General features: G+C 39.7%; 1 protein-coding gene across 3 annotated transcripts in view; it reads right to left on the bottom strand.

Moving 5' to 3' along the window:
* Positions 1–1265: 1265 nt before the first annotated feature.
* Elovl6 (ELOVL fatty acid elongase 6) overlaps positions 1266–26001 on the bottom strand; it is a 122927-nt gene continuing 98191 nt past the window's right edge. For all 3 annotated transcript variants that reach the window (XM_047566835.1, XM_047566834.1, XM_047566833.1), the window contains exons 4-5: positions 8523–8674; positions 1266–2104 (exon numbers count right to left, since the gene is read on the bottom strand). In XM_047566835.1, coding sequence (XP_047422791.1) covers positions 1680–2104; positions 8523–8674 — 577 coding nt within the window. In that variant the 3' untranslated portion in view covers positions 1266–1679. The remainder of the gene's footprint in view (positions 2105–8522; positions 8675–26001) is intronic.

Below are 26001 nucleotides of genomic sequence, written 5' to 3'. Positions count from 1 at the left end.
GAAGTTCAGTGTACCCCACATTTGTGTGCATATATGTGGTTTATGTGTGTGAAATCTATGTAGTGTAGAAGCCCCTAATCTTTTCATCTAGTTTGCCTAATCATTAAGCTACTGAACCAATTAAAATACTATTATATCACATTGAACAACTTTACATAATTGCTTATTTGAAATACTAGGAACATTGACACATTTATTTGGCTTGTAGAGGACTGAAATATTACAGATAACATTATCTAGCTCTTTTTTTCTTAAAAGAATATGGCTCTTAATAAAATGATTTTCTGAGTTCCAGAGCAAAAGTCCCTTTTAAAAAATTTCTGAAGCTGACTTGAAGCAGGAAGAACGTCTTCTGATTTGGCCAAACATACGATGAGTTGCTTGATCATTTAAAATTTAAAGGATTCTTCTAGGGGGGGCCTTTTGCTATCAACTATTTCCAGCCAAACTTGTCATGGTGTGTTTGCTAATTATCTCCATTTGGCCAGCAGAGGGCACTTAGAACACCTCTGCATGACTTGGGGACCAGGTGGAAACACAGTGCTCACCCCGAATCATGCAGAGACCCTGCAGATTTCTTTGTAAATTCACAAAAACGTAGAAAACATGGACTGTCCCAGAGGGCTTCATTGGGAAAGTGAGGAGCATGTGTACAGTCAAACAGGGAGGGGGTATCCTACTGCCTGGCTACTGAATGGGTCTTTAGCTTATGTCTTTTCTCCTTTTCCAGCTCCACTGATACGGGGCTCAGCCTTTCCACATACAGTTACAGTATCCACTTTCAAGCCATCTGGTTGAGTGTTTATTTTTTATTTTTTGAGTCTGCATTTACTGTTTTGTTCAAAAGTCTGGGGCAACTGAACAAATGCTTCACATCTCATCTAAGAGTAGAAATTATAATTCGACTATTAGAAATACTCTGGTATTTCTGCCCCTTTGGGACCTGGGTTGCATTACTTCCATTCGCCCAGAAAGAACCTTGGAAAAGTACTGTGCGCCCTGTTTGTTTTTGGCAAACTCACTAGCCTGAGGCTAGGCAGTGAAGGGAAAAATATCAAATCTATTTTTTTTTTTTTGAGTTGAACTAAAAAATGATTAAGACATCTTTCTTCATGGGGGCTACATCAGCTAACCTTTCTTAAAAAGGCTTGAATTTCTGCGAAAGCTTTATTGTCCTAGATATAAACCCTGTGTCTCTTCCATTTTCATCTTTTCTACTGGCTCCAGTTTCATGTCAAGAAAGATTAGAAAGAATTGTGTGTGTGTATATGTGCTCGCACAGTTTTTAAAGTAAAATTCGTTTCATCCTTAGAGAAAGATAACACTTAGTAAATACTTTTTTTTTTTTCTCATTTAGTGTTAATAACCTTTGCTTGCTTTCTATTAGTCTCTCTGCCTCTGGCTCACTGTTGTTCTCATTTGTCCTAGAGTTGACAGATAAGAGGGATTGGGGTCTTCCAGCAGCAATGCTTTGAGATGGAGGTGCACTCAGTGAGTCCTCACCCAAAAAGGATCATAAACTTACTGGGTTAAGTCAACCTAATTATCCCTAAGCTGCCTCGGGTTTTGTGTCTGCTCGTATGTTTTAGCTGCACCATATGTGATTCCTTGTGCCATTTTCTTTTGTCTGTTATTTTTCTTGATGACCCTGAGCTATGGCTTCCTCCTCAGTTCCAACACTATTCAGCCTTCATTGTTTTCTTCACTTTGCCAATGTAGGCCTCAAAGAAGAAATGGCAGAAGAGCACAAGGTAGCTGAGGTACATGAGTGAGGACCAGAAGATGTTCTGAAAGTGAGAGTGACACTGGTCTTGCTGCATCCAGTAGAAGACCAGGTAGTTAATGACACAGCCCATCAGCATCTGAGTGATCTGGGACAAGGTGATGAACATGGCAAACTTCCGGGAGACTCGGAAACCCGCGGCCCGCAAGGCATAGTAAGAGTACATCACGGCGTGCACGCCATAGTTCATAGTCATGAACCAACCACCCCCGGCAATCATGTCTTTGTAGGAGTACCAAGAGTACAGGAGCACAGTGATGTGGTGGTACCAGTGCAGGAAGATCAGCTTCTGCTTCCTCAGAATGATGAATATTGTGTCTCCTGGAAGATAAAGAAGGTAAAACATACATGAGCCCCTGACTACACATAATGATAAGCCAGAGTTTGTAAGAGGGTAGACATCTTGAGCTAGGACTGAAGAATTAGATGGACTGGATTATAACCATGAACTGGTATTTGCTAGCTCTCTGACCTTGGGCAAGTTACTTATTTTCATTATTTCTAGTGTCCTCATCTACAAATTAGGATAAGTAGTAACTGCAGCTTGGAATGATCCAAGAATTAAACAAGATAGTCAACATACCCTCTTCGTACACAGCAAGTAAGCAACAAATGCTAACTTTCAAGGCATTTTACACAAAGTCCTACTAATTTTTATCTAGAATGGACATTATCAGCTGCCTGATTCTCAAGTGAACCACACATTTTAGGAAATACGACCCGAAGGGTGCTGGTGAGTTACCAATCAAGAGAATGCAATGTAAGTGCTCAGCAATATATTCTTCGGACTCTCCAGAGCTGTAAAACCATACTTTTTCTTTGATTCATGAAAAGGGTACTCCTTAAACACCTATCTTTGTGAGCTCTCTGTATAATGTGCAACCCTTGCAATATGTAAGAAAAGCAAAATTTAAATAAAAGGCAAAGATGGAAGAAAAGGGCAATGAAAGTCATCCTCTATACACAGGTGCTGATGAGGGCAAAGGGAATATTTGACACCAATGAATCAAGTGAGGAATAACTAAAAATAAGAGTTCATTTTATGGAATTAACTATAAAAAAAGCTCTCCAGGATCCATCAAAAATTTTCCTTATAACGTCACTATAAAGAAACAGACCACTGTTTCTGAGGTAAGAAATTATGCTAGAATTATGCTCAGGTGGGTAGATGCTCTCTATCTGAAGTGTTTCTCTTTCCATGATTCTGAAAAATAGAAAATGTAGAACATTTATGTGAAAATGGATGAAAGGCAAGCCCAGTAACAATTCACCCAATTCCATTAACAAGTAAGATAAAAAGGTATGAGACACTGGTATGTGAGATAGAAGCAGCTGTATGCAGGTAAATGTTTCTTTCTCATCTCTGTTGTTATCAGACATGGGGAAAACCAGTTTCCTTCAGGGTATCTGGTGAACCCAGAATGACTTCTCTTTGTATAACAAGAATTAGAAGGTCCTTACTCTTAGTCTGCAATGTCATTAAGCACAAAGGGGACTCATATTTATCCTTCACATACTTTACGATGGCCTAGAATGCTTGGCATTAGGCAAGGTCAAATAACAGGGGGCGTGGGAAGACTTTTAAGGTTCTGTTTGGAATACAGGTGGTACCCTATTCCACGCATCAGGGGCTATAAGTGTATTTCTCTACTGAATTATTATTTGTTATTACTTTTATTTGTTTAGAAAAGAAAAGCTAAGTCTTCGATTGCTACATTTCTGAACCTGTTTAAAATTTCCACTGAAATCCTCTTCTCTCATGAGATGCCTGAATTTTATCATGTCTATAAATGTCAGGCGACTGATAATGACAGATGGTGATGGTCACTCTCATGTGTATATTTAAGGGCTGAAACTGGTGTCAGGAGACCTGGGGTCCACTTCCTAGTGTTAAACTGTGCTATTCTGGCATGCCTGTCGAGGACTCACTACTTCTGTGTAATTATTGCTCTGTGCCTCTCTTCCCTCTGTAGACTACAACGTAGACACAATAATTCCAGCCAACCTTTCTTCACAGTAGAAAGAAGGCAGAAGTCCAAGGAACTGTATGTTAAAAATAAATTTTGGTCATTCATATTGAGATGTCTTTCCCCAAGTCTCTTAGCATTAACTAAAATATACATTCAACGTGATCCCTAAACACACTGTAATAAAAGTATATGCCATAAAATAACATGTATTTCATCCTAATTCTTTATGACCAAAGAATGAACTAATGCAAAATGCAAACTGGAAACTGTAATTCTAGGGTTGAGGCTTAGTTCTTCCTGACTAGGGGTGGGGTTGGGGTTGGGGTTGTCCCAGGCTTGGTCTGAGATATACTAGATGTTTCTAGGTACTTTGGAAGAGGGGATTGGAGTCAAGGATGTCATGAAATCTTGAAGACAAAATGAATTTGAATTCACTTAAGAATTTCTTCCAGAACAAATGTGCAGGATGATAGATGGAGTAATAAAGATGACTATCTCTCAATGACGGCTCTGGAACTGCTCAGCAGTATAATTCCAAGGCCAAATCAGGGTTACTTCCCAAGATCACAGATGCACAGAACCACAGTTTCACTTATGTAGAGGAAAACTGGTGGGGGGGTTCCAACAGGGCCAACCCAGACTTTTCAAGGTCATTGACACTGCCACTTAGATGTATCAACCAAGTACTCTGGCAGGTACAAAATATATTTCCTCCAGAGAAACCACATAATGTAATATTTAATTTGTCATGAGGCAGAGGCATGCCAAATTGTGGCATTTACATGCTTGCCAGAGCTACAGAGGGACCCAGAAATGTAAACTGTCCTAGGGACTGTATATTTGATGTTGGCCAACTGATCTTTCTTAGCCACATGTCCAGTTGGCATTATGGAATGCATTCTGGTCAAGTAAAAGCAATGAGACTTTGGACTCTTGAAGGTTTCAGTCATGTCACCTATTTTAGTTACCTCCTGGTTTATGTCCTCTTAATCATGATCTCTCTAAACTTTGGTCCAGCTATTTTCAGTCAAGAGATTACCTGCAGGCATAGCCTGATGCTTTTTGTACCTAAATATCCCTTCTGAACTATACATTCTGCCTGTGCACCTGCTAAGTGCAGATCTATATGAATCTATGGAGAAGTCCTTTATCATTTAGAAACCCCCAGAATATACACAGCCACCAAGGGAATCCGAGACCATACCCTGCATGTGGCTTGTCACAGATGGCTGAGTTTCTCTTCGCAGAGTTAGCTGGAGTGCTGCTGAGTCAGAGTTTCAAAAACAATGACAAGCTCAACTGAGCAAGGGCCTAGACTCAGAGCAGATGTTTCCAAGTTTTAACAAAAGCAAATCTCAGCAGGTTCTAATATAATTCAAACAGTAGGTGCTAAAGATTTGGCATACAAAGCCGGGTGGTGCTCTCTTCCTCTCACTTGTTCTAGTAGAGTGTAACCCTCAAAAATCATTGAAACAAGCTTACTATTTTATGCTGAACAGAGTCCTTGCTATTACTAAAAGTTTAGTGAAAGGAAAAAGGGGCAGTCAGTGTTAAATGGGGAGATGCAAAAGCATTGGAGATGGATAATGTGATGGTTGTACAACAATGTGAATATTATGTACATTTTACTGCAATTATAAAAAAGTTTAGTGCAAACTATAGGCATGCGGTTTTGGGGAAGAAACACAGTTTCATCATTGTATTGGGAGAACTGTTCTTTTCTTCCGATATTCATACAGGAGGCCAGAAACCTAGAATACTGAAAGGTAGAAATTGGGACTAAAAAAATAAGCAATGTTATTAAATAAATAAAATCCAAAAGGATAAATCTTTCTTAATCAAATGGTAGCAAAGAAGTTTCCTAATTGCAAAAAACTGGGAAGGAATTCAAACCCCATAGTGCATAAAAAGTCTCCCAGGCAAACGTGCACTCAGTAAGGGCCAGTGGCTGACTGTCCTGTAGCACTGGCGGTGATTTGACTCAGTGGTTCACCTCCGCAAGGCCAATGTCAAACAAGCTCTAGAATACTTGAAAGATAATATTTCATATTTTTAACCTGAAAAAGGTCCTCAGAACATGAAAATATCACTATAAAAATCTGCAAGTGTCCTAAGACTATAGGTTGCTACTTAGCTTCATTAAAGAGACTATGCGAAGATTACTATTTCCCAATGTCAACACTTGAGTCCCATATTTTAACTGTGAAGGGCTGGCTTATTGGGTAATCTACAAACTATTACCACAAATGACTGGTGAACAAGCCTCTCTAGGGAAGGCGTTGCATGCCAGCGGCACACTACTCCAAGCCTGTCAAGCCATGGACTTCAGTCTGCCTCCATCTGGGCTCAAGAGGAAGGCTGCTATGGGGTAGAGGGGAGTGGAACATTTGGGTCTACACCAAACTCAGATGGGGTGACGAATTAGCATCATCAGGATAAATGTAACATACAGCATGGCCATCTGAATGCTGCACTAAGAGCTCTCTACCAGGAATTCCAACTCCATTCACTGTTCTAGAACTTTGACTTCAATCTGGAATAGAGTCAGGAGGACACAGAGCAGAGGTCTAATCATGTGTTCAAAGGAAACTAACCAATATAAACAGACTGAGGTGGCTCTTCAATAAAGCATTCCTTCAAAAAGCAGAAGGGACTACTTTCATTCTCAAGCTCCTCAAGTATCATTGGATAGAAGGAGAGACAAGGAATCCTTGCAGGAAAAAGGCTTTTCTAGAACAAAAGACTGAGGTTGCTTCTTTGCAATCTGCAACTTAACCCATTAAGTTCCAAGTTTCCAATTCTGTGAATATTTCGATGACAGAGTTATACTAAAAAAGGTTAAAATTTGTTGCTCAATTTAATTTTTTCTGGGTGTTCCATATCTGGAATGATGGCACAAAATGGGTTAAGGGTTAGTAATAAGATACCACTTCTGATTTAATGATGGGGGTAGTTTTTATTTATTTATCCTTATTTATAAGGATACTTATTATAAAGCATAAAGGAAAAGTCAGGGGAATACGATATTTCTCAAGTTGAATAATTCTCAAACTTTAATCATGGAGAAATTTATTTTAAAGGAAAAAAAAAAAGTCATGCTCCAAGAGTAAAGAATACCTGCTTCCAGTCTCAGACCAACCCCAGTTTGAAAATAAGTGCTCTGATTCAGAAATCTTATGAACCTAAATAAAAAAAGAATCACTATGAAAGAAATATATCTGACAACACAATTTTTTATTTTATCCATAAATGAAAACACAAAATTAAGATATTCTCACAATCTAAAAAATCCTAAAAGAAGATTCTAGGCATTATCTGTAGATCCATGTTTGAAAACCATTTCTCTAGCCTAAGATTTTGTACCTAGTGGCCTCAATACAAGTATGAAAAATAGCTTCCTGGGGTCTGATCCATAAAAATCATATGGTAAAATTCTTTTTAGACAAAGTACCCATTCTAGTCTAGCCCTTGTTAAATGCCTGGTGCATGGGAGGTGCTTAGTATAAACTTATTAAATAAATGAATCCACTTAATGCATTTTTCTCTAAGACTCTCTTTTCATAGGTTCTGTGTATAGATGCACACCACGGTTTTCTAGTTATCTGGGACCATGTGGAAGACCTGTCTTTGCACTGCTGTTCCTCTTAGAAAAGGTTTTAGTAAGAGTTTCCTGCTGCTGCTTATCCTGACCTGGAATTGTCAAACCAACTGCCAGCTACTTGCAGACAGCAAGTTTTTAGCACACAGTGGCAAATGCTGACCCAAACATCAGAGAGAATTCATATCCTGGGCGGACACGGGGGTGTGAGGCAGAGGCACCTTACAAAAGGCTGCTGGTTCCTGACACTGTAGGAGTCTTGCAATGAAAATGCCTCTAGTCCCCTTTTGTAAGGGAAATAGGAGAGGAAACAATAAATATCTTTCCAATTAAATGCAGTTTTTAATGCCAGAATTAGAATCTGAACTATTACATTCAATTCTTAATTGCAGGTTGGGAAAAAACAAACAAACAAAGAAATAAACAAACTCAGAGCTTATTGTCACCAGCAGGTTCCTTTCTCAGGCAACAATCACATTTCCTGGAGAAGTGTGCCCTTGTCTGATCCTCACCCCTTCATCTTTCAGTGTTTATGCCAAAAAGCACCACCCTTCCCTTTAAGACCATTAAAGATTTGAAGGTTAAAAACCCTAGAAATGTAAAAATATAGCCTGTATTTTCTATTAATTTCTAGAAGGGAAACTACTTCTCCCTTCTCTGGAGCCAGTCTCACTGATGATTAAAATTAAACAGCACCAGCAACCAACAATTACCACTAGTTAATGAGAACAGGAGGACACCCAAATGAAAAGCTTAATTTCCTAATCTGAGTCCTAACTTGAGATAAAGTGTGCTTAGATAAGGGACTTGGAAATAGCTGAGCTGCTCTTTTTTTCTAATATTAGCTCAACTGTTAATGGACCTTAGAGAGGGGACTGTGTATATTTTATAAGCCCCCGGAAATATATTTTTAGAGTGCTTGGAAATCTTCATGTTCTACATAAACCATTTTGCTGTTAATATACTTGAGGTACAATTATTTAAAAGACTGGAGGAAACAAAGAGAAAGTACAGATCAGCCAAGACCTCAAATTCATTCATTATAATTTCCCTGCAACCAACAAAACAAGACTTTCAAGCTGTTTGTTTCTTTGTTCATTTTTTTTTTTTAAATACATGGACATGTAGCTACAAAGATGGGGGAGGAAATGGAAGGAGGGAAGACACTCACCTAGTTCGGGTGCTTTGCTTAGCACAAATGCATAAGCCCAGAATTTGCTGACGGGTCCATTGTAAAAGCTCTGGTCACAAACTGACTGCTTCAGGCCTTTGGTCATCAAAATGTACACCATGTAAGCACCAGTTCGAAGAGCACCGAATATACTTCATAACGAAAAGAGAAAAGAAACAAGAGTCAGGAAAACAACTTCACCTCTGACGTTAACCATCCCTGGGAGACTGGTTGGCTACTGGCAGGAAAAAGGCATAGAAGAATCATGATTTGCATTTACCTAGAAGCATCTTTAAATGTTCTCTAAACCAGATCTACACAATTCTCAGGGCTTTATTCTGAAGACCATGCACAGGATACCACCCTTCATCACTATTCAGCGAGGTGACAGAAAAGGTGATAGGTTCAGAGCAGGGTCTCATAAGGAATGTTGGTGACCTGTGGGTTTCAGTTTGCGAACTATTCCTTGGGGGAGCAGGAGGGAGTAGCTGCAAAATCAGAATTATTCAGTTCTGTCCTGTTTCCATTCTTCAAGTTCCAATGACTCTCCTTCCTAAAAATCTGTTAATCTCTTTAAGCCAACTCTTCTTCTATGTCTAGACTGGCTTCTTTAAACCACTCTCTGAGCCTCTTTCTCATGAAAGTTGGAAGGAGCCTCCTTCAAGTCTTAGCTCCACTTCCTCCAGGAAGCCCGCCTCAGGCACAAATGAGGATTCACCTCTGAGCTCCCCAGAACCAGTACACCCAGTGCTCAAAGGAGAGCCAGCCAGCTCCGGAGGAAGCTGTGCCTGCTTATCCTACTTCTACCCCAGAAAGCAGCACTCCCTTCTAGAAATCAGTTGGGAGATGAATGAATGATTGTGGAATTAAGTGGCTGCCTCACTAAATTGGGAAGTAGCTTCTCTAAAGGCATAAAGTCTACCTTAAATGATGTTATTCTTTTCAACACAAAAAATTATATTGTCATTTTACAGTTGTCAATCTTGTTTAACCTTGTTTCAGTGGCTTCCCTATACACTTAAGGAGGAAACCCCTGCTTCCATACCAGGACTTAAGAGGCTCTGAAGGACTTCCTATACCCTTCTCCACCCTCACCTCTGCCATTCTCTTCTTGCTCATTATGAGTCAACCCTTCCAGCACTTTCTGTTTTCTGCCACAGGATCTTTGAAATGCTTTCTCCTGTGGCAGGGGAGCTTTTCTCGGGTTCACTCCAAGTCTGGCTCCTTCTCATTTTCTTAAGCATTGTTTTCTAGTGGAAAGCAGTAGTTTGGATCCTGAATGTTCCCCAAAGGTCATGTGTTGACAGCTTGGTTATCAAACTGTGGCACTTCTGGGAGGCAGTGGAACCTTTAGAAGCTGGGATCTGGAAGGAGGAAGTTAGGTCATTGGGGGTACACCCTTAACAGGGATATGGGACGTTGGCCCCCTTTTCCCATGTTTTGCCTCCTAGCTGCCATCAAGTGAACAAAGCCCTTCTGCCTGCACATCTGCCATGACATGAAGTGTTCCATCACTGGTCCAAAGCAATGGGGTTAAGTGACCATGGACCGAAACCTTTGAAATTTTGGGCCAAAACAAGTCTTTTCTCCTTATTAGTTGATTTCTCTCAGATATTAATACAATGATAGAAAGCTGACTAATCTGTGGAATGACTTTAGTCAACAAAATGTCCTAACTTGGGGACAAGGAGTTGGGACTCCATTGGTAAAGTTGGATAATGGAGATTTTTGCTCTCATCTAAATTGTTTTGTCTTTATCTTATTAGATCATGGCTAAATTTTAATATGAAAAGTTTCCATCATCACCAAACTAAAGCATTTCACTTGGACACTTTGATTTGCTGCCATGAAAGGTAATATGGAAACATGGATGTGGCATTTCCACTGAGCATGGAAAGCAGATACTGCTGGCTGCCTATTCAACAGCGAGAACCTTCCTCCTTCCCTAATTCAAAGAATTCTAACTTCAGCTCAGGTTCTTCCAACTTCTCATTTCCCCAAGGAAAATTACCTTATCTCTAATTTAATCCGAAGTATCTAAGTCAGTTTTAATGATCCCATTTTCTTTACCAGTGATTTGTCAGAGTGGACATGTGAACCAATTCTAGCCCATGTGATGAGAAAGGGCTGCTGGGGGTTGGGAAAGTTTTCTTTCCTTGAAGTATATTGCTCATAAATGCAGCAGCCATCTTGCAACCATGAGAGAACTATCCTGAGGGTAAAGCCACTCAAAAGGCAGTAGAACTCAAGGTACGAGAGGGCTGGTGAACTAACCAGTCTTAGAGCGATGCTATTTCAAGACTGCTCACTTAAAGACATTTTTTTTTTTTTTAATTTTTAATTTTTTTGGTACCAGGGATTGAACCCAGGGGTGCTAAACCACTGAGCCACATCCTCAGCCCATTTGTGTATATCATTAACAGACAGTATCTCACTGAGTGGCTTAGGGCCTCGCTAAGTTGCTGAGGCTGACTTTGAACTTGTGATCCTCCTGTTTCAGCTTCCTGAGTTGCTGGGATTACAGGCGTGCACCACTTTTGAGATAAAAATCTTATCTTCCTTAAACTGTTTGAAGTTTTGCTTTCTACTACTTGCAGTCCACGCATCCTGGTGGACAAGACACAGACATGCAACATCTGATTTTCAGTACACTTTTGAACACGAACTATTTGTGCAGAAATCCCCTCTGTGGCTTTAAAATGCATCTAATCATAGATACTGCTGAACTAATTACTGCATCAGTTATCTGCTTTTCATATACCAGTAGAGGAGATGTCAATGATTTTCAGGCAAGCCAAAAGCAAGAAAATAAATGTATTGATCTTTGCTCATTAGCCCAAGATCCATGATTTTTCTGAATCATCAGGCACAAAGACATATATATATGCATATATATACACACATAATATATATAATTTTGGGGGGTGTGCCAGGGGTGCTTAACTACCGAGTCACATCCCCATCCCTTTTTATGTTTTATTTTGAAACAGGGTCTCTCTAAGTTGCTTGGGGCCTTGTTAAGTTGCTGAGGCTGGCTTTGAACTGGTGATCATCCTGCCTCAGCTTCCAAACTGCTGGGATTACAGGTATGCACCACCATGCCTAGCCATCAAGCAAATATTATGAACACCCGCTTCCCCACTAATTCCAGCCCCCCATACTCATAAACCACACAGCCAGAACCATTCCCCCATTGTATTTCCTGCTAGTCTGAGTGTTTTGCAAGTTATCGGAGAAGAGCCAAAGAAGAACGTCTGGAATACTTTCCTTCATCTTCCTGGTCTCAAAGTCATTGTAGTTTATTCCTAATACCCAGAGTATTAACACAAATTATCCTTTTGGTTGTTAAATATTTATTGCCAGGGTTTTAGATAGCTAACTCTGGCTCATGATGGTGCTCACGGAAGATTTAGAGGAAGTGGTATTTGAATGAGGGTCAAATAGGCATTCACAAATTTGAGGTTAATACAGGGAAGTCACTTCAGAGCATTGTAGCACTGGAGGCTTTCATATCATGGTGACCCACAATAATGCTGACAACAAGGGTATAGCACATATTATTGTCCCATATCTGGACATAAGCCTCATTCCCAAAGCTCTGAACAATAAGGTTGACTCAGAACAGAGGACAGTGGCACTTTTCAGGGAAACCGTCAGTGCCAGCCATTGGGCCCATGTGTCTGTGGGCAAAGGCGCATTGTTGTGATGTGACAATGCTACTGCTGGGGAGCAGGGGGGAGCTGCTTGGCCAATGGGATGATTGTTATTTGTGGGAAGCCACTAGCTCTGCCCCTGGCACATCTCAGCCACTGCAGACTTTGAAACCAGGTGGCTTTTATAACAGCATCACACTGTGTGACACATCACCAAAATATACTTTAAGGTGAGGAGACACTTTTCTCCTTAAGTTATATTACCTTGAAAGACAGTGTGACACAATGGGAAAATATGCAGCTCAGTTCTGTGACGGCCCCACCACCCAGTTCTTCCTTATACTCAAGGCGGACATTGCTAATCAACCTCCACTCTCTTTCTGACTACATCTGGGGGTGCACTAAAGTTCTCAACCACACTAAATCACTACTGATCAGAATCACAAAGCCAAGCCTTTGTGCACACTAAGCTCCAATCACAACTTGTTAATTTATGGATTCATGACTGGGCAAGTTAAGTCTTTTTTTTTTTTCCCATCTGAAATGAGGAAAACAATGTCTAACTTGAAAATTAGTTTTATGAATTTTATAATGCAACATAAGAAAAGTATTTAGTGTCAAGCCTTTGATATATAGGTGCTCAATGAAAGTTTTTACTCTTATTATTATTCTTACTCTCCATTACTGTCTGTTGTTATTATTGCACTTTTATCCATCCTTCAATGTTAAATATTGCCTTTACCTCACTCATCTCATTTTGTCAGGTTAAGAGGGTAAGGCTAAGACTTAGAAGGTCAAGATCATGTTTTCCCTCATATATAAGAAGTTAGAAAGGAAAAAGGAAGAGAAAGATGGGGAGGAGGATCTCATGAAAACCAAAAGGAGATCGGTAAAGGAAAGGGACCAGGGGGTGGGAGGTAGGAAGGCAAAGGGGAAATACTAGGAAATGATATTGATCAAATTATATTGCTATATTGTGTGCATGTATGAATATGTAACAACAGATCCCACCATTGTGTACAACTATAATGCATCAGTCAAAAAAAATGGGGAACAAAAAGAGGGTAAGGCTTATTATTGCTAACTCAAAGTCAAGAAAACGGATTTAGAGAATTTGATTTGCCCCATGACTGTCCGTATTGTCCCTATTGCTATGAGAATTCTCTCTCTCTCTCTCTCTCTCTCTCTCTCTCTCTCTCACACACACACACACACACCATTCCTCCCACCCCCAACAGTGCTGGTTTACTCCTGGTGGGTTGACGGGGTCAATGCTACATGTGGTCACTCACATCTACTTGGTTTCCTACTTCCCGCCTGGCCTGGCAGTTGCCTTCCACTCATTGACAGACGTATCACTGGTCTTTTTTTACAAAGAAACTTTCCATTCACACTCATGGTCTGAGTTCAGGGTCTGGGTCCTGAGACACCAGAGGAGCAGCTGGCAGCCAGCTTTCTCCCCAGCCCCTCTGGGAAGCTACCTGATGCCCATGCAGCATGCTCCCCACACAGTGTACATCAGGAACCTGCAAGAGCACAGGTCAGAGAGCCCGTCGGCCCAGGGGTGTGCAGGTGGCTCCACACCTGGCTGGCTCTGCCCCAGGTCTCCTATCTTGATCATAGCTCCTATCTCCACAAAAGCTCGTCATTCACCAATTTTGCACAATGTAAGTTACAGCTAGTAAGTTTGCAGTAGGATATGAAATGAACATTTTCTATAGTATGTCTCAAAGGAGAGGCTGTTGGGGTAACAAAGATCAATCTAAACCTAGAGTTTTAGACAAGCTGAACCTTAGGTCACTGTGCTTAACAAGGGCAGACGACTACTGTAACACATGCCTTTTCTTAGCTTTCAGGTCAAATTCACACTTATGGATTCAAATTTTTGAAGACATTATTTCTCTTGTCAAAGTCTAGTTTGGATAACAATAAAGGAGTAGCAGAGGGCTCGGTGAGGGGAGCAGTGGATGTCTCTGCTCCCTTTCAGCAACATTAGGTCCCATGCCACAAGGAAATAAGGGGAGATCACAGTCCCAATTCTCTGAGGTGCCACTGCTCTGGACTCACTCCTCATGCAGAAGAAGCCCAGTTTCCTCATCAGTCATGTGCCATGTGTGGGTACCAGGCAAACCCACTGGGATACCTACCTGGGGAGGGAGAGATCCATGTTGGGGAGGGAATTTATTTTCTGCATTGTTTATTTTAAATTAACAAGTATTAGATTAGCAAAATTTTTAAAAAACCTATTTAAATAGGTGCCTGGTCACAACTGATACACTGAATAAACAATCACAATGGTACTAGGTACAAGGCTTTACTAGGGAACTTTTTAGTGTGAAACTGAGATATAACACTAATCCAGCAGTCCTCAGATAACAAACTGGTATTAGGACTGGTAGGGAAAACACTGAATCATTTGTTGAAATTATACCTACCTAATCAACACTGATTAGGTATCAGATATCATTGAACTCACTGGCAGGGCAGAGAATCTCTACAGCCTATTGCAGGAGACAAGAAAAATGTATGTATGTGCATGTGTGTAAATAAAAATGAAAACAACTAAAATAAAACAATAGGAACAATTTTAGAGTGTGTATGTGCATGTAACTGAAATTCTTCTTTGGTATACACATAAATATGTTGGGAAATGTGCAATAAAAGATTAAAAGTAAGTTCTCATCCTCAGCTTGTATTAGTTATTTTCTTTTACAGTTGTAATATTGGGGTCCTTTTTAAAGGAGTGTAAGAAATATCACTAATCTTCCTTAAACTCAAGCTCAATTATAAGGTTTTGTTATTTATCTACTTGAGAAAAGACTAAATAATTCTTTATTGTAGCCTCCCAATTTTACTTCTGTTTGGAAGCCAGAATGGAATATGTCAATAATAACTCTAAGAATTCTGGAATTCTGCTCTAAGAAGAAAAAGCCTTAGGTATAAATCATCAATACTTTAAAATATTTCCACCAACGGTTGATAAAACCACTTTTATATCAATTCCTTATTGGTCCTTGACCTAAAATATGGGATATTTTGGAATCCAAACACGGTTCCTAAGAACCTTTTATCCTGAAGTGCCAACCACCCCCATCCTTCCACCCTATTAACTTAGTCAAAGGTGCAATTACTTCCAGGATTGGGCAATGAAAATATTGTATTACAACTTATATCTTACAATCAGAAAAAAAAAAAGAAGAGTGTGAGCTCTTTGTTGGCTGTCAAAACGTGGCAATTGCTGATCCAACGGTAGCAATTCTTTATAAATTAGGACGAGGAGAGGCCACTGATGATTCTGATGTCAAAATTTGAACTGCCATTGGTCTTAGACTCAACAGTTTTCAGAGCCTATTCAATGATCCCAGAACAGGTCAAAACAAATTAATAAACCTAACATTCAATGTAAAGACTTTAGATGTAGGAGATGATACAGTGCCACAGTGCCTACGATACAGAATTGTAGTATCTCCACGTCAATAGCATGTGTCTACTGACAATATGCAACACAAATTCTAAAGCCTTTTCACCTCTCATGACAGCATCCCTCAGTAGAAAATGTCTGCTTTAGTTTGGTTTAATGTTTAGGCTTTGCTAAAAACGCATTTTTCAATAATAACATAATAAGCCATCAAAGTATGAATTTTTTAACCTCAAAATTCAACAGTTAAATGGGATATATGTAATAGTTTTTCTGATAATTTACTTCCTTTACCCCTCCACTAATTATATAGAGTATATAATTTCATTTACCTTTTACTACTGAGTAATATTTCTTCTAGGTTTGACTTATTTATCTTGCTTTAGTTCTTTAATCAGAAAACTTAAAATCACCCAAATATCTTGTAGGTCAAGAAACATGAAGCTAAAATGGCATATTATGCATAGATCATAATTGAAAATATGGACATATTTGGATCTAGGAATCTCATTGGTGGAATATAACCCTTTTGGAAAACTTGCAAAAGTATCCTAAGTGTGTATTATAATATCAAAACCTAATCTAAACATAATAGAACATGATCTAAATGTTCATTGACATGAGAATAGTCAAATGAATAATAATAAACACAACAGAGCTATAAGATATTCCTGGTAGATGGAATGCAGACATAAAACATGCCAAGGCATATGATTAAGTGAAAAACACATGGAGCGTACAGTCCAGATGATATAACTCAACTTGTGTACATTCCATAAAGAGTTATGTATATATGTACTGTAATCATAATAAAAATATTTATGGAGGAAACCCCTTCAAGCTTTTGGCATTGATTACTAGAAGGTACTGTTGTACCATGTCAATGCATTACTTTGTTCCAGAAGCTATTAGAATACAAATTTAAAATTTTTACTTCTAATATTTATAATGATGCTCATATATTAAGTTGATAGTTGATATCAAACTATATCCTTCAGATCCTTTTTTTTTTTGGTGCTGGGGATTGAATCCAGGGCCCTGTGCATGCGAGGCAAGCACTCTACCAACTGAGCTATATCCCCAGCCCCAGAGATTCTTTTTTTTCAGTCATGAAAAAATGATACCTTAAAAGCCTGAATGTCACTTAAACATAAACTCTTCTCTTGTTAAAGATCTTGTTAGAAGGGAATTAAGACAGTCAACAAACATGAAAAAGAATGGAAATAAATAACTAAAAACTGAGATGGATGATAAGAAAATAAAGTATGGGGTATAAAAGTTCAACCTAGTTTGGAATTGGGTAAGTATAGAAAAGGCTTTTTTGGAGAAATAACATGTAAGCTCTGAGTCATGAAGTAGCTACCACTGCATTTTTTGTAATGACACCTAAAAATGACTGTCATCTAGTATATGATGAAGTTCATGAGCTCCCAGACTAATCAGATGCTACACGTTGCAGTGCAGTGTTTCCTGGTACTGAAGGCTTCTCGGAAGAAGCAGGAAGTGAGGAAAATCTTGAAGCACAGAGAAGCTATCTTTGTGTCAGTTCTCCTGACAGATGAGTGGAAGGCAGGTGGGCACACTCTTGACAGCTGTCTCCACTCACCATCAATCCCCCTGATAAATCAGAAAACTTCCATATTAAACAAATGATTAAAGGTTTGAGAAGATGGGTTGACTTTGATCCACTTTATCAGTTTTATGCCCTGTAAGTCAGCTTTGCATTGCTGCCATCAAAATACCTGACAAGAACAGCTTAAGAGGAGGAAAAGCTCATTTGGGGTCCATGGTTTCAGAGGTTCAGTTCATGGTCCACTGACTCCACTGCTCTGGGCCTGAGGTGAGGAAGAACATCACAGAGAAAGGGCATGGCCGAGGAAAGCTGCTCAGTTAATAAAACAGAGAAAATGTGCACATGCAAGAGGCCAGGGACATAACAAGATATAAGACCCCAGGGCAAGCCCCCAAAGACCTACTTCTTCTAACCATACCCCACCTGCCTACAGTTACCACCAGTAATCCATTCAAATTATCAATCCTTCAGTGGATTGATCCAGTGATGAAGTTAGAGCTCTTGTAATCTAATCATTTCACCTCTGAGCATTCCTCATTAACACATAAGCTTTTTGAAGGACATCTCATATCTAACCATAACAACTTATAAACCTAACAATGTTTTTCAATAAGATAAAAACGCCTTAATGGTTTAAGTATTACTTAGATAATCACTCCGTGGCTTTTCAGCAATCTGACAGGTCAGACACTGCTGAGCATGGTCCTTGTGTCTAGAGCGTACAACTTGGAAATAACCCACGTGCTCCAGGTTCCTGGCAAGTCAAAGAAACACTGGGGCCAATTTTGAAAGACCAACGTGATAAACATCTCCCTGGTGGAGTGGGGAGTGAGGAGGCATGGACAGATTAAGGAGGCCAATTGCTACCATGATGGAAGACCATTAGCAGAAGAAATGGCATACTGGCTATAGAATTGATAATGTGTTAGTTTGAGATCCTGATTAAGATTGTACACTGTTTTATAAAACAAGTGGAATTTCCTCTCCTTAACATCACTGACTGCTTTGGCCCCATCAAGTCCAGAAGTAGGAGGAGTACTGCCTACTTCACTCTCACACTCACCTGAGCCTGCCAGCTTCAATTCTGGCTGATGAGTATTTGACATCTGGGTGTTCCAGATGATTGTGGCGTTTTCACATTTAAACATCATTGAGTTAAAAGATGATTAAATTTGTTTCTTGCCACAACTTCATGGTGCACCTTTATCTCTGTTTTATAGACGAAGAAATAGGCAAAGCGAGGGTGGGGAACTGGCCCAAGGATTCACTGTTTCTATGCAGCAGAATTCTCTGTCTACAACTGAGTGCTTGCCTTGACTTGAGAGCTACTCCTTGAAAGCTTCTCAGCAGGCTATCATCTAGGGGCATGGTTCTCAGCCTGGCAGGACATGACAATCACCACAAAGCACTGAGACAATTGCAAAGTCCAGAACCTATCTCATACCATCTGGGCCCAACCTTGGCTTTGGGAACACTGATGGGTCCTCATTATAGGTTATAAACCTCTTGGAGACCTCACCCTGCAAGAGTTGCCTTCCTGCCCACTGCCCTGAGGCCCCCACCATGAACTTGTGGAGGAAGAAGTTCCTCAGGTAACAAGTGAAGAAATCTGCCTACCTAAGTATCATTGCCATCCTAGATGAAAACCCTCCCTGAATTTTAAGCCTTTGAGTTCTGCTAAATTTTGCAAAGTTAATGTCTTCCAGTGGGTGTGCTTTCTTCCTTCATCTTATCTTCTCCACTCAACCTCTACCAAGATACTGTCTAATGCTTTCCCGAGGAGGCTGCCCATGCCTGAGGAATTCTGACTTTCAACTTCATATGAAAAGGACCATATGCTAGCTTCTGGATTTTTATAACGAGAACAAATATATAAAGTACTAAACCATTAGTGACTCTAAGTATGGCAAAAAATTGAAATGGAAAAAAGAACCTGAAATAAATGTGGACACAGTAAAAATTAATGTCAAAGCCAAATAATTCACTAGGATCACAAATGCGGTTAGTTGTCTTGTTTCTACAGAAAACCTGGTTCCTTTGGGGAAACTCTCCATCACTCTTGGACCAATACCAGATTATGAGGACAGTAACAATTCCAATGCCAAGGTAAATGGCTTTCCATCTCACAGGCTTAACTAGGTTTAAAAACTGCATGAAGAAATCAAACTTCTTTCCCCCCTGAGGGATGACTGATGACAATTTCATTGGGAGAATACTTGAATCATGACATATAACATTATTTGTATAGTCTCTCCCTTAGCCTAATTTAATGAACCAAGCAAAAGACAATAGGGAAAGATGAAAGGAAGGAAGGGAGGGAGGGAGGAAATGTCCTTCTGATCCTCAGTTTGCCACACCCTTAAGATGAGGGGATTGAAAATGTCCTTTACAAACCCAGCTCTAACATTCTGTGAGCTTAAGTTATGACTAAAAGAAAGGGTGGAAAAATGCATCATTACGTTTCTGCTTTTTCAGAAATACAGTTTCCTCCTTATCCATCTGAAGACCCATTCGATCTTCACCACCTTTGAAAGCAGCATGTTCATTATTTTTTCTGAAAATTTCATTGTTGTTCACAGTAATTGAAATACTATCGTATGGCACACCAAAGAAGGTCAATTTAATGGACAGTTACCTATAGATATTTACTAAGGATAAATGGCCAATTGGTGATAGGGTCTGTGCTAAGTCTTACTCCTCACTGAAAAGAGTTTGGTTTTGCTCTATTCTTTCACATTTAGTTATTTTTGGGGGGGTACATGTGTGCATGTTCTGTACCTTACTTCATTTGGAAGCATGAATGGTGACTTTCCCCCTTTCTTTTTAAACATAGACCACTCTTGAGGTCTCATCATAATGTATCTCTATAATGGGGACAAATTACCTTCTTTTCTGACAGGAAAAGCTTCATCCTCAGGATCATCAGGTGAGGTTTCTCCCTATGGCTGCTTAGCCCTTTGCTCCTAGCTTTCCCTCCACAGTTTTTTCCACTGTACTCTCTCAGAAAATTAATCAGGACACAGTGCCTTTTGAGAAGGACGCATGTCATCCAAGCAACACTCCAGAACCTGGTAGCACAGAGTTTAGTTTAAGAAACCAGACAAATACCTCTCTGAAAAGAGTTGGCGGGAAAATGATATTCCTTTCTAAACTACATCTTTTGTTGATTCTTGAAAAAAGATGAGTCTCAGGCACAGTCTGTTGCTCAAGCAATTTATTCCAGCAGTACTCCACAAGATGGACAGCAGGCGCAGGCTGGTGGCATGGACCCAATACAGTCACGGGGTCAGATGACAGACTGACTGAAGGTTTCTATTCAGAGACGATACTCAGGGTGTGGGGGATCCTTCCCCCTTTCTTATACCTGTATTCACTTGGAACCAATTACCAGGGGTTTCTTTCATAAAGGGAGTTTCAGCTACTCTTACAAGGGTCAGCTGTGTGCCAAGATTCATGAAAGTAGCAAGTGTGCTGAAATGGCCTTGTCTCCTGAACATCCCCAGAGCAGAGGACATCATACTGCTAGGTGACACATAGTGTCATCCCTGTGAGGTGCCTGAGTGGGCTTTATGCTATGTTATAAAAAAAAAACTTCTTAAAAGAAAAAAAACTAAATAAGCCAGGTACAGTGGAGCACATCCATGATCACAGATTCAGGAGGCTGAAGCAGAGGATTGTGAGTTCAAAGCCAGGCTCAGCAAAAACAAGGCACTAAGCAACTCAGTGAGACCCTGTCTCTAAATAAAATACAAAATAGGGCTGGGGGTGTGGCTCAGTGATCAAGTGCCTTGAGTTCAATCCCTGGTACCAAAATGAACAAAAACCAAAACAAAAAACAAAATACAGTAAGAACTCATGGCCTGAATTTAATCACAGAATCTATTTTGAAAATGATAAATGTATAGAAAAATCTACTCTGGTCTATTCATTTTTAAGAGTTAGGAACATACTTAGATTTTCCCATGTAATTCAGCTATTTCTGTGCTTTTCTTTCCTCCTCATGCATTTTATTTTTTAAGGTCAATCTGTAAGATTTTAATGCCACAATTCTGGAAACTTTCAAGGTGATCTCTTTCTACCTCATTTCTTAGTAAGAAACCATATCTGTAGCTGATGGTTGGTGCACTTTGGATGGCAGCCCTGGCCGAGCATTCTACCACCCTACCCCAGAACTGTCTTTCTTTGCACAAAGTCATTTAGTTTTAACTCTCGAGGTTAAAAAGACATTGAGTGTGCTTTCACAAATTATCTTAAATGTCTTTGAGGGAAAAAGTTTTCAAGTGAGTTGTGCCTTTGGTATTACCCAGGGCTCTTAGGCACTGGTGAATAAAGACTCAATGGGCACTTGTGAGCTATGACATTTATGACTATTAGTAAGGTTAGGTAACACAAAGGTTTCCAAAAGTTTGGGGATCTTGCCTTTTCTTGTTCCCCAGATTTCCATGCACAGCTGAACTTCAAGGCTTTTATAAATTTTCTTATGGGAGAATGTCTTAACCTTTATTATTGAACATAAGCATAGAGAGAAAAGGGAATTCCCTCTACCTCTGCCCTTGACTTCCCAGACACCTAGTAAAAAGGATGGGCTTGATGCTTCAGGGCTCCTCCTCTTCCAGAGAAGCAAGTTTCCATTGATGTTTGAGAGGGAAAAAGAAAAGATAAAGCCTAATGCATCACTGGCAGACAGTTGGTTTGCGTAGTTCACTTTCTGGCCTGTTCCCTTCCTTGCTCCATTCTTTTCTCAAAATCCCACAACCCTTCCAAACTTCAGGTTACAAAATACAGATCCTTCTTGATCTCTGCAGAAAATTCCTATTATTTCTCAATTAGATGTTAAAATTAGACAAATTCAACTGGAAGAAGGACTGACAGAAACTCCCTTATTCTTCCTGGGGATTATAGGTAACATTTCAATCTTTAAAACTACAGTCTAAGTTCTAAATAATTTCAGACAAAAATCATGAATTATTCATTAATTCAATCAATACTTTCTGAACGCTCTATGCATGCCAGACACTATTTTGCATGAAAAAGGAAAGACTTGTAGTTTGGGAACCTGGGGAAGTTTAGAAAGAATGTAGATAAGATATTAGGTCCTTGGGAGGCAGCAGTTAACAGATGGGAATCACATTTCTAGGAATTTAAGGGAGAGAGACAGATAGTATGTCAGGAAATAAACAGTAGGCCCCATGATGATAAGGAAGATAGGGAGTGTTGAGTGGGGTGCAGCATGATGTTTAGTTCTATAATTAATATATTTATGTTTAGATAGATAGATAATTCAATAATATGGTGATGTTTGAGCAGAAACCTAAAGGAAGTGAGGGGGTAAGCTCTATGGTTGCTCTCCTCCCAAGACTGGCCTGGATCCCTAGGTCAAACAGAGCCCTGTGCTTTTGTCTCCTGCAAATGGAGTTGGAGTTGACCCAGTAGGAGACCTGGGTCTCTTATGTCATTTAAAACTTTGTATCTAGGAGTTACATGTATCAAAGGACACAGTCCACAGAGAGGGAGGGCCAAGTACAAAATGGGAAAAAATTTGCAAATCATCTATCTGATCAAGGGTTAGTAGCTAGACCATATAAAGAATGCCTACAACTCAATATAGTGAACAGATAACTCAATTACAGAATGAATAATGAACTTGAATACATATTTGTCCAGGCATGATAAATAAATGATCGACAAGCATATGAAATGATGCTCCCTCACTCATCATCAGGGTGATGCGAATAAGAGGGTCACTAAACAAACAAACAGTGTTGGCTAGGATGTGGAGAAAATGGAACTTTTATGCCCTGTTGGACTATAAAACAGCTATGCAACAGCTATGGAAAACAGTATGGCAGTTTGTATGCTTTCATTAAAATAAAAACTTAAAACATTTAAACTAGAATCATCATATGATTCACAATTCTACCTCTGGGTAGAACTGAAAACAGGCTCTTGAAGAATTATCTGTATGTGTATGTACTTGTAGCAATATTCACAACAGCCAAGAGGGAAGCAACTCACATGTCCATTGGTAAATGAATGAATAAACAAAATGTGATGTGTCATACAACAGAATATTATTTAGCCTTAAGGGGGAAGAAAAATTGGACACATGCTACAACATGGATAAACCCTGAGGATATTATATTCAGTGAAATAGTCACAAAAAGAAAATGCTCTATGATTCAGCCTATGGGTTATCTAAAATAAAGTTCATAGATACATAAAGTAGATGGATTTCAGTGGCTGTGGGCAAAAGGAAATGGGGAGTTGTATTTTAATGGACACAAAGTTTAAGATGAAGAAGTTCCATACTTGTACAACAATGTGAATATACTTAACACTACTGAACACACATGTAAAATTGACTGAGATAGTAAATTTTAGGTTACGTCTTTTTTTTTTCCCCCACCATCAAAATAAAGAACATTGGAAGAGGGCTTTAGATATCGCCAAGCCTAAACTCCAATACTCTGAGGAATCACTTCCACAATGCCAGTCAAGCAGATGACTTTAAAATATTAGTGGGCAAAAAAATAAAAATAAAAAATACAAATCAGAGAGGCCAAATGGAGGAGATATGTACCTTTGATAAAAACACTATAATGACTCTGAAGTAAATCAAAGGTTCTGACAATGAAGAGATGAAAAGCCAGAAACATCACTTGATGGAAACTTCGCCAGGCACAGTGGGGCTGCACAGAAGCATTAGACCTCGGAGATGGAAACACACAGCAAGCAGATGAGAAAAACGGAGCACCAGGACCACACAGGCACAGCCTGCACCCTGCTGGACATCTTCGAAGAAATCGTCAGATAATGACTCAGCACTCAATCTATAAACTGAATCTGTTTATGAATAAAAACAAAGAATTGGGATGAGTGCTAATAAAAAGACTGTAAATGTCTTGGAAGAAAATGCTATGAAGTTCAAGAGCAGATGAGGATGAGACCAGAACCCTTCTCTGTATATAACTACATGAAAAGCTGCATCAAGTTTTCATCATAGAATATGGATTCAGTCAAGACCCAAAATTCTTTGAATCTCCACAGAAATCTCAGATTAAGGAACCATGTCAGGTACTGATACACGTAACTATCAGGACTGATTGATCTCACCTGACAACTGAGACGGGCCTCTAGTACCTAATTATGAGCAAAATCAAAGGGCACAGATATTCTTCTAGAAAGATTTGATTCGATTAGATTGTTTCTATCTGGGTTTATTCTCTTAGAAAAACTTATCCTATGTCTATCCCATACTAGGTTCTATTTAATATCAAGGTGTTTTAATCAGCTTTTTCACTGCTGTGACTAAAAGACCAACCAGAACAATTGTAAAGGAGGAAAAGTTTATTTGCAGGCTCAGTGTTTCAGTCTTAGTCCACAGAAGGCTGGCTCTATTCCCTCGGGCTCAAAGTGAGGCAGAACATCATGGCAGGAGAGTGTGGTGGAGGGAAGCAACTCATGCCATTATCAGAAAGCAGAGGGACAGACTCTACTCCCCAGATACAAAATATACCCCATAGCCACACCCCCATGAACCACTTCCTCCAGCCACACCCCACCTGCCTCCAGTTACCACTCAGTTAATCCCATCAGGAATTAATTCACTGATTAGATTAAGGTCATAACCCAGTCTTGCACTGTCTCACATGTGGGTTTTTGGGGGCTACCTCACATCCAAACCATAACACAAAGGTTAAGGAAAGAAACTAAGAAATCAGTTTTTACCAAACCTATATTTTAATGGGGAACACTGTCAAATACATACAAATAGCTTAATAGTTTCAGGTTGATAATAAAGCTGGGTGAAGTGACAGTGACCAGGGATGGGGGGCAGGGAGGTCTGCTGAGACGAGAGAAGGCATCTCAGAAGAAGTGACCCATGACTTGATAATTGACAAATGAAAAGAAGCCAGAGAAGAAAGTAAAAGAGAGAGAGACTTCAAAGCACACACAGCTGGGTATGCCTGACATAGCATGCCAGGGAGGCTCCCTGTGCCAGAGCCATGATGAGATATAACATGGAACAGAGCTTGAAGGGCCTTTGAGGATCTCACAGAGTCCCCAAATAGTAACGTTAACAGCCAAAATAATAAAATTAATTTTATCCTAACTGCACCATACACATATTGGGGGGGGGGGTTAAGTAGGAGAGTGACATGACATGATTTATAGTTTTAGTGATAACACTGGCTGCCATATGGAGAATGGACTATAATATCAGATATAATAATGAATATAATACCAATAATTAGCATGTTATTACAAATATTAGTAAAGAACATTCATTCTTGCTTTGACATAAGAAGTCAATCAAAGAGAACATTTGGAAGAGTACCGCATCTCTGATATCTAAAGATGTTGGTAGCTGGCACATGGGAACAATGGACATAAAAGAAGCAGACACATAGCAGTGTCACTGACCGCCACTGCACCACTGTTATGGGTGGTGTGAGACAGCCAGGAAGAAAAGTATAATAAAGGTTATGGGCTTGAGCAACAGGGTGGTTAATGAGGCTTCGTACTGAGATAAAGAGGAAAGGGCTTAATTATTAACTTATTTTATATTGATTAATTAAGTTGTAGTAGGGAGTTGGTAGGCTTGGCAAAAACATTTTTAGAATTTCAGATCATATTGAGTCTGAAGTAAGATGGGCCACCTAAGAAAGACAACGCACATGGATAGGAAGCAGGGACTCAAGAGATTTGGCAAATCACATGTGCATGTGTTTGGAGGGATCTGGGTGGGAGAAGCCAGAATCACGGAGGCATTTCCTTTATAGGAAGTCGTGAGAGGAATGAGATGCTGTGCTGGGGCTGCCTTCCCTCTCAGGA

The sequence above is a fragment of the Sciurus carolinensis genome, chromosome 10 (assembly GCF_902686445.1).
Source record: "Sciurus carolinensis chromosome 10, mSciCar1.2, whole genome shotgun sequence".
Classification (NCBI taxonomy): domain Eukaryota; kingdom Metazoa; phylum Chordata; class Mammalia; order Rodentia; family Sciuridae; genus Sciurus; species Sciurus carolinensis.
This window is presented reverse-complemented; position numbering and strand designations above follow the sequence as displayed.